The 10,359-nt window shown below is 38.7% G+C and overlaps 1 protein-coding gene across 1 annotated transcript; it reads left to right on the top strand.

Annotated features, from left to right (window-relative positions):
• Nucleotides 1–5,181: 5,181 nt before the first annotated feature.
• On the top strand, nucleotides 5,182–9,622 carry LOC105172452 (GDSL-like Lipase/Acylhydrolase superfamily protein). Its single transcript, XM_011093882.3, has 5 exons — nucleotides 5,182–5,558; nucleotides 6,745–6,930; nucleotides 7,753–7,913; nucleotides 8,418–8,688; nucleotides 8,909–9,622. Exons 1-5 carry the CDS (start codon nucleotides 5,279–5,281, stop codon nucleotides 9,136–9,138), a joined length of 1,128 nt encoding a protein of 375 aa, XP_011092184.1. The 5' UTR covers nucleotides 5,182–5,278; the 3' UTR covers nucleotides 9,139–9,622.
• Nucleotides 9,623–10,359: the final 737 nt, after the last annotated feature.

Here is a 10,359-nt window from a genome sequence, read left to right as displayed (position 1 = left end):
AAAACAAAGAGGAGTGGGCATGGTGGTCGAGATTGACAAGACATGTTCACTTATTTTCATTGACTTTTTGTAATTATTTTATGAATGTTTTTCCCTGATTTTCTGTAACTTTTGAGATTTTTAACATGAAAGTACATGAATCGTAATAGGTCTTTTTATATTAAATTAATGAAGGTTACCTGTACAAGTAAAAGTTTCAATGTTGACAAGGAAGAACAAAGGTCCCTCACCCACAGGGAAAGTCCCTGCTTATAGGTTGTGAGTTTTAAAAAAGAAATATTTGAATATTTTTCTATTGTTATATTAAAAAATATATCATAAAGGTGTGATTAATATACTTTTACAATATTGATATACATTGATAAAAATTATTAACTTATAAGGGCAAAAATATAATTTATTGCATAGGAGGCATAACTAAACATATACAACCCACCACACCATATAATTTACAACTCTACTATAAATACCAAAATATTAATTTTTTATGCAAGTGACTATTCATTTATAGAGACACCATATTCTTGAAAACCGCATTTCTTTCGAAAATTGCAATTCACCTAGTGTGCAATTGTGTCGAGGTAAGATTCCCGATTTTATCCCTTAGTAGAAAAACCTCAACCACATCATTGGCGCCATTTGTGGGAACATTTACCTTGACACTGAATATGCAAACCAGGTCTCGAGTCTTGGCGGAACAAGGCCCGCCTCGTGAACAGTCACCATCCCAGGAGGTAACCCCCCTGATGCATGGGCAAGTACCCCTCAATGGGGAGATTCTTCCACCACGTCGACAATCTCCGCCCGCGCCTCCCGAGAGAGCATTCCCCCCGAAAACTCCACCCTAAGAATCGATGATCCAACTGACGCAAGAAGCTTTGCTCGCCCTAATACGCGACGCATCTACTCGAGCGGCAAGCCGTAGCCCAATTTGTAGCGCAACAACCTGCGAACCCACCCCCTCCTTCCCCTCGCAGAAGTCGAGAATTATCCTCGACTCCCGAGGAGGAGGAGCAGAGGTGGGAGGAAGTGAACAGCAAGATCTCTAGGCCTGAAGTTACACAGACTCAAGGTCATAATCTCCGCAGAGAATCTTTCGCTCCCCCACCACCTAAGGGAGTCGAGGATTCCTACTTGTCATTGGTCGTAGCTCCTCCAAGACATAGCCCTTTTGCCCCGAATATTCTAGCCGAAGTGCTCCCAGCAAGCCTCAAGGTCTCGAATCTATCGGAATATGATGGAACGGGAGACCCACAAGAACACTTAGACAAATTTTATGCCAAGATTGATTGGTACGATCTGAGTGACGCCGCTTACTGCAAGGTCTTCCGCACTACGCTGTCGAAATGTGCATTAGCCTGGTTCAACCAATTGCCCGCTGGAACTATTTCTAGTCTCGAGCAGTTGGTTCAACGTTTCTTGCATCACTTCTCCATGAACAAAAAAGTTCTAAAAACGGTTGCATCTCTATTCACCATTCGCCAAAGGATGCGCGAAACTTTGAGAGACTACATCCAAAGATTCATGGACGCAGTGCATGAAGTTCCCCATGTTAATCATGAGTTGTTAGCTAGTATATCCAACAGAACCTGCTACCGGGAATATTCAAGGAGTCCATAGCCAGCAAGCCCCCTAGCACTATGGAAGATTTGCTCGTGCGCTCCCAGAAATACATCCGAATTGAGGAGTCTAATGCTTTGGATTCCCTTAGTGGCAAAAGAAAGGGTCGGGAAGAGGAAAATGAGCCAAAAAAGAAAGAGGAAAGCAAGCATGTACCTTCGGCGGGGTTTGCTCACTATACCCCCTTGAACACTCCTAGGGGGGAGATATTAATGGTGGCGGAACAACAAGGACTAATCAGTCAATGGCCGGCAAAGATGAAGGTAACCTCAAGAGACTCAAATCCGATAAGTATTGTCGTTTTCATCGGGACAGGGGACACAAGACGGAGGAACGCCATCACCTAAAGAATGAGATAGAAAAATTGATCCAGCGGGGACACTTAAAGGAATACGTCAACCACTATCAACAAGGACGCCACTTTGACCGTGGGCTGAATGTGCCAAATCTGCGTGACGATAACTATCCCACCGCAGGAGTCATCCCGTGACGTCAAAAAGATCAACAAGCCACGAAGGAGTAACTCAGAGTTCACGTAGCGAAAAAATTATGTTTTGGCTATTCACTTGTAATAGCAGAAAACTCGAGTAGTAGCTCGACATATCTTTCTCCTCTTTTGATTCTCCAAAAATATTGTACTTCGAATTTTAAGTAATGAAGTTAGTTTTCTTGTCGTAGTTCCAACAAACGAAAAGAATTTAGACGTAGAGATTCTTGAAGTTTCACGAGGACCCTAGAGGCAAAAATCGTCATTGTCATACAGACAAAAGTCGCCATTGCCCAGGGACCCCATAAATGGAACTTTCATTGAGATCCTCGTCGATAATGTCGCCCAGAAAACTTTACATCCCTTTGAAGTTGGTAAAAGACCGACTCCGGGACATGAAGTATCCTTTGAGGCAACATCCCCTTATCAAATTCTTGAAGCAATGCCTCGGCATAAAAATGTTGAACTCGGAAAATTTTGCCCCCCCCCCCTTCCGAAGTTGGTAAAAACCTAACTCTAAGGCTTGAGCAAAAACATCCCTTGAGACAACATCTGACGAATATAAATCATAAGAGAACAAAACAACAGCTTAGTAAATGTAGTGACTATATTTATTAATATGAAATACTATGTGTGGATGGTGAGAAATTCACCCCAAGAGGCAACGTCTTCAAAAAAGAAAAAAATGCGTCGCTTCACTTTCTCCAAAGTCTTGGGGGCTCCATCACCACATGTAAGAATTATTTATAGGGAGCATTTCTTGAAAATGACGTCGAAATCCTCAAGACAAATGAAAAAATTTAGCGCAAGAGATGAATAAACTCTGAGCAACCCCTACTAATAGAGAATGGGAACAAATATTATCAGAAAATATTTGATGGTGTAGTGGTTGGAGTTCCTATTTTCCACCTTTTTGACCTGGGTTCAAAACCCATGGGACTCAAAAAATAAGTACCACCTCCCAACACTTGAGGGACTCGAGCCAAAGGCTCGAGGTGGGTGCGAGGGGACGCCTCGAGTCGGACCCTGGGGGCTGCCTCGAGCTGGAAGGGCCGCGCCCCCCCTGCCCCCAGCTCGAGGCGTTCCTCGAGCTGGGAAGGCGGCCCAACACCCCCTAGCTCGCCCAGCTCGAGGCGGGGCTCATTGATTGCCTCGAGCACGCCCAGCTCGAGGCGGGGCTCATTGGTTGCCTCGAGCAGCCCCAGCTCCGAGGTGCCCTCGAGCTTGGAGTGGGCTCGCCTCGAGCTCGAGGCAGGTGCACCCCTAGCCTCGATCCGGGCTTGCGGCGCACCGCCTGGTACACCTCGCCATCGAGATTCCTCGAGCCGAGCTTGTGTTACACCCCGTTCCACCTCAAGCATCCTTGCACCACTAGGCGCTCAACTCGAGCCCTAGACTTGAAGTGACTTGAGTAGCACCACCAGGCATAATTCGAGCCACCCGACACGCCCCCCCATACATCCACTCCCATGTGTTAACATAATTCAGAAAAGTGTCTACTCTCGGCCAAGCGTATTCGCACCCCCATCCATCCACTCCCATGTGTTAACACAATTCATAAAAGTGTCTACTCTCGGGCAAAATATTACACCGGGTGTGCATTTTCCATCTGAGAGTGGGGGCTGTATGATATACATTGATAAAAATTATTAACTTATCAGGGCAAAAATATAATTTATTGCATAGGAGGCATACACTAAATATATACAACTCACCATACCATATAATTTACAACTCTACTATAAATACCAAAATATTAATTTTTTATGCAAGTGACTATTCATTTATAGAGACACCATATTCTTGAAAACCGCACTTCTTTCGAAAATTGCAATTCACCTGGTGCGCAATTATGCCGAGGTAAGATTCCCGATTTTATCCCTTAGTAGAAAAATCTCAACCACATCAAATATGTAGGTGAGAGGTCAATCCATCTTCAAAGTGAGTAAAATTGCAAATTGAATTGGTTCATGAACGGAACGATTTAATTTTTTAATAATTTCACGGTAAGTCCAAGACAATTCTATTATTTATTTCTTTATGGTAAGTGTGACTTTTGTATGAATGATTATATCATAGAAATTATTTTGCCCCTCATTTATTATTCATGTGTGCTTATTTTCTAACCAATTTCAAAATTATGGATAATCTTGATGTTGGTTAGTATTGAATACTATTAGATGCTATAACATTTCATAATAGTAATATAAGTGGGGTACTGAATAAGCTTATGAACACCATTTATACCATGCTTTTCTGTCACTGGAGTCCTTATAAGAGTATGACTAATCTTCGACATTTTAAAATTTGAATATTTTGAGTGTGATTCAACAACCGTTTGAAAACATCACCGCCTAGAGTCATTATCAATCTAGAAGTGAGTATTCCTAGCCTAAAGACAGCAACCTAAAGCTGAACTAAATTATGAAGCTAAATTCAACCAGGGTGGCCTGTTATGCTTGGACGTTAGATATGTGTTAATATGGGATTGATTTTTCTGTTGTTTCATTTTTTTTAAGGTATACTTGGCTTTTTTTGTGGTTTAGAGTATTGGGTTTGGTGTTGCAGTAATATGGTTGTTGTCTTTCTTTTATGTGGGCTTCGAGGGGATACATACAAATTTGTTTCCTATTTTAGTATTGCTTCTACTACTCATTTTAACTTTTGAATGATTCATCAGTTAGACATGTATATATATATATATATATTTAGTGGACTAAGGTAACTAGTACAACTACAAATTAGATTAATTCATGAATAAAAATTTAATTTATGAAAAAAATTCACTTTATAGTTATGTAAAACTCTATTATTTTTTCATTTTAGATTAACTCTTTTTTATAAGAACTGCTATTTTTATAAAATTGTTATATCAATTTTCTTAAGCAATTATAAATAATTTTGATATTGCATCAAATAAAATTATGCACACAAGAATCAAGCGTCAGGTCACCAGTATCGTTAATTATATCAAATTTCAAGAGGTGACGGTAAAATCGAGATCCGACAGTGAATAAATGTTGGGGCCCATGTGTTAAAAAACACACATGTCAACTTCAGCATGCCTCGAAAAACATTTAAGACAAAGAGGCACCGAGTGATTAACGTTGTTCAGAGAGCAGAAGCAGCAGCTCCTCTTCCCCAAGCTTTTACTTCACTTTTTCGCTTCCCATGTCTGCTTCGCTCTTTTCCTCTGCTCCTCTCAACCCCGGCTATGGCTTCTCCCTCTTCCCCGCGCTTTTCCTCTTCACCGTTTTTCTCTGCGTACCGCATTTAGCTTATTCTGCCTGTGGAAAGCCTCCGATCATCTTCAACTTCGGCGATTCGAATTCCGATACCGGCGGAATCGTCGCTGGCCTAGGTATCCCCGTGAGGCTGCCCAATGGCCGTACTTTTTTCGGCCGATCTACGGGGCGCCTCTGCGATGGACGTCTTGTTATCGATTTTCTCTGTGCGTTCTCTTTTCTTTTCCTATTATTTGTATTCTTTCCGTCTCTGATTGAATATTTCATGGATTGCGGGTTGTGTTGTGGTGAATCTGTTGCTTTTTTGCATAATGCGCGTGCGTAGCGGTTTCTGTTTCGTACGTGTTAATTGTGTGAAGAGTACCAAAATAATGGGCGATGGGGTCTGAGTTCAGAATCTGACATCGGGTTTCAATTGAAAAGGTGTTGTGTTTCTTATCGTTGTAGTGTTGCTTTATGTATTTTATTGTTAGTGTTCTTCTGAAAGTAACAATTTTGAAAAATATAGTCTTATTTAAAAGTGCTTTTCAGGAAAAACTATGAGCAGTAAATTGGGATATATGTAATAATTTTCATTTAACAAAGTTGGTGTGCAGTTTTCCATGGGTCCTACAACGGCCGACAAACAAATTACTGTTAGGTCTTGGCATCTTAGTCAGTGGCAGTGTTCATTTGTTTTGACATACAAAAGAGGTCTAGAAAGGTACAAGGAAATATGGTCCCAAGAGCTGTATATTCTCATCCATTTTGATGTCCTTTTCTGTACTGTGCTGTAATGCACGTATTTGTGGTATTGTTTTCAGGACTACATAAAATGGCTCTGTTATCGTGTTTGTCATAGTGTTTTGTCATCCTTCCTATAGAAGAAGTCATTGATTTCTCATTACGCTGTGCTTTCTGCCAACTGTAATTAATTTTTTTTGTAGGGGAATCTGAAGTAGGGAGCCTCAATAATTTCATTGTTAACTGGATTGGGTTTTTCATTACAAATGCTATTGCATCTTCTGTTCTATTTAACATGCGTAGTGATATATAGACAAAAATTGCATCATCTAACTTATTTAAGGTAAGGTTTTTAACGAAAGGTTTTGTAGACTTTCGTGTGTAAATATTAAATGGAATAGATGATGTAATAGAAAGAAAATCCAATCTGGTCGGTGACTGCATTCCCTATTTTGCTGCATGTTAATGTGATTCGGTTGTGTTAGATGTTGTTTCATGCAGGATCGCTAGACCAACATGTTTAAACTTTTGACGCAGTGTGCTAATTCAGAGAATGTGTTTTGCTTTGGAGAACTGGAATATGGCTGAACTAGTAAACTTTGTATATCTTGTCCTGGTCATTTAAACTTATAATGTCATTGAGCAGAGGACGTCTTATTGTTTCTGCAGGTCAAAGTCTGAACACAAGTCTTCTAAACCCATATCTGGAGTCGCTAGGTTCTAGCTTTTCAAATGGGGCAAACTTTGCTATTGCAGGGTCCGCCACGCTGCCTAAAAGAGTACCATTTGCATTAAATATTCAGGTCATGCAGTTTATGCATTTTAAGGATCGCTCAGCTGAACTGGCTGCTACAGGTTATTTCTTGCACTTTCTCGGTGACATTGATTAAGTTTGAGCTATAAAAGAAAAATAATTCTTGGGGCACAGTGAGCCATGGAGTGGGAGGTAGTGAAGTGCTCCGGACATGACACACTACTGAGAATTTTCACATTGGAACGCAATGGGTATATTTTTATGGTCAAGAACTTTAAAGATAGATAAGCAGAGACTTCGAGTTGAGGACGGACAAGATGAAAGGTGAAAGCATTTGCTTTTCTTGTTCATCCGAAGGATGGATATTGACGTTTCCCGAGTTACTGTTTTTCCTTTGGAAGGAATAGTAGATGCAGGACAGAGTTGGGCTGGTGGGAGGAACCTAATTTTGGAGAAAATTGGATACATTTAGGACCTGTTTGTTGGCAGGGATTGGCGTATTTTACAGGAATTTAATTACAGAATATCACATTACTTTGTTTGGTAAAACTACTTCAAATTACGGGAGTTTCCCTCTACTTACGGATACAATATTCTTTTTTCCTTGCAGAATTCCACTGGCAAGTGATAAGGTAATGATTGATGAGATATAATTTGAATCATTAATCTTGGTAGTTCACCTGTCTCTTTCTATTTCTCCTATAGTTCTCATCTGGTCCCGAGATTTATGTGCCAATTTGTTGTTTAGAATAATAGTTCCAGAAAGCCAAAGTCCGTGAGCAGGAGACTAGTGAAAATAAATGGGAACCAATAATCTCAGACTTGATACTACCGATTTCACCTTTCTTTTCTTAGTAAATTTATTCTTTGTTAAGTAAAATTTATACACAATCTAGTTAATTGATTGTTTGTGCTACATATAGGTGCCAACCACTTGATAGGTTATGATAGGTTTGGTGATGCGCTTTACATGATTGATATTGGACAAAATGACCTTGCCGATTCATTTGCTAAGGGCCTATCCTATGTGCAAGTGGTCAAAAAGATACCTTCGGTACTGGCAGAAATCAAGAATGCTGTTAAGGTAAGTTCCCTAATCTCGTCTCTCATCTTAGCAGAAAAAATGAGATTAAGGAAAAGCCTCTCAAATGTTTCCACCGTATGTGGACCTTTTTTCTTAGGGTTAAATGCAATTTACCCCTTGTGTTAAGGGACACGAGCAGTTTACTCCCTTGTGAAAAAAAATAGCAATTTACCTCCCTGTGTTGTTAGAAATAAAGCAAAATAGACAAAACGCATTGGGGGGGGGGTGGTGGTGTTTTGTTTTATAACACGGGGGGAGTAAATTGCTCATTTCCCATAACACAGGGGGTAAATTGCATTTTTTCCTTTTTTCTTAGTTCAAGTTTTAAAATGATTATTGCCAATTTAGCATTTATAACTTAGTATTCTGTTTCACAAGTATAGTAGAATGAAGATTTATAACTTAATTATATGAGTTTTCCTGGATGGGAAAAATTATATTCATATGTAAAGCTGTAAGTTCAAGATGTGAGACTACTTCTAACTGCTATTCCATGGCATTCAGAACATATATGAACGTGGCGGCAGAAAATTCTGGGTTCACAACACCGGGCCTTTGGGCTGTCTACCCCAAAAACTTGCTTTGGCTAAAAATATCTCTCACGATCTTGATTCATTTGGATGTATTTCAAGTTATAATGATGTAGCAAAATTGTTCAATGAAGGCCTACGCCAAATATCTGTAGAATTAAGATCTGAGATGGAGGACGCAACCATTGTATATGTGGATATGTATACTATAAAGCTTGATCTCATTGCCAACTCCACCAAATATGGTAAGCTCATCTAACACTTGGTTGCCATTTACATTTCTCCGTTTATCTTGCATTGAAGATGTCATTTAATTTAAACCATTTGTCAACTTATGATGTTTACTAAAGTGTTCTAAACTAACAAGAATTGATACTACGATTAGATACTGGAGAATTGACATAACTAGTCCATCATTCTAATTTGATTACAGCACAGTAGTTAATGATCTATCGCTGATCCCAGGTTTCTCAAGTCCACTAATGGCATGTTGCGGGTCAGGTGGACCACCATACAACTACGAGAGAGGGATATCCTGTGGGTTTCCTGGCTATCAGGTCTGCGATCAATCATCTCAGTCCGTAAGCTGGGACGGTGTCCACTATACTCAAGCAGCAAACGCCCTTATAGCCTCCAAGATACTCTCCACAGATTATTCAACACCACCAGTTATGTTTGATTTCTTCTGTCAATGATTGTGATTCCAAGAAACTTCATGTGGTCTCTGGTGGAAGAATATATGGTGCCAAATTAATGGAGCTCGGCCACGCCTGCTCTGGTTTTTGACCAGCGTTGCTGGAGTAATGGTCGACGCATGGGCACAAAAGAGGCAATCTCTACTCAATGGTGCGACGGTATCTTAATATGCCAACAGAGTCTTATAAATTAGTATCACCAAGGTTAGTGTTTTAAGTACTACTATCGTTTCTAGTGTTCACTAGTGAGTCTCATGTGCAATGCATATGTAGAAACTAGATTTGTCAATAGGCGGGTAATACCGTACCTGAACCTATACTAGGTTAGTACCGTAATTGTTAGTTATATACCCTACTAGACCCTACCCGTAGAATACCTATTCAGTTTTACCCTGTTATACTAAACAATCGGTCGGGTTTGCGGTTTGTCTATTAAACTTTGTGTTATTGTTTTCATAGTAAGTTTTTGAAGTTTTTAAATTTACATTGAAGTTTCTTCAAAAGAATGAACCAATTCTAAGTGCTTTTCGTAATGATATTATATGAACATGTTACTAAATCAATTTATTACAAATATTTTATAAGCCTTTGGTCGATAAAATAAAAGCTGTTCAAATTTCAACAGATGCAAATTAATCATCTTTAACTAATTATCTAAAAATACAAAATTATATTTTCCTCAAAAAAAAATTGAAATTACACTTATACCTTTTTTGAAAATTCACTTTTTATATTTGACATCGTTTTATTAGGATTTGGACAAAAAAAATATTGATATTAGCAAAAAAAAAAATGTATAAATTTTTAATTTTTCCCTTATTTAATAATTTTATGTAATAATGTTGTAACTGTGAAGGGATAAATATAATGATGTTAGCCTCATTTTATATATATATATATATATGTGGGAATGTTAAAATTAAACATTATGTAGTTTTTTTGCTAATACCAGTATTTTTCGTCCAAACCCTAACGAAAGAGGGTCAAGTGTAAATGGAGAACTTTGAAGGGGGTGTAACTGTAATTTTAAATTTTTTTTGGAGAAAAGTGTAATTTAATGTTTTATGAGGGATCTGATATAATTAATTCTTTACCATTATATAAATTCTAAAATAAAGGCGATTAATTAGTAAAAATTTTTATAAGCACTTCCGCTCTAATAACATTACTAATTTTTTATTTATAATTTTATGATATATATATATATATATATATTAATAT

The sequence above is a fragment of the Sesamum indicum genome, linkage group LG10 (assembly GCF_026168435.1).
Source record: "Sesamum indicum cultivar Baizhima isolate 11 linkage group LG10, ASM2616843v1, whole genome shotgun sequence".
Lineage (NCBI taxonomy): Eukaryota > Viridiplantae > Streptophyta > Magnoliopsida > Lamiales > Pedaliaceae > Sesamum > Sesamum indicum.
This window is presented reverse-complemented; position numbering and strand designations above follow the sequence as displayed.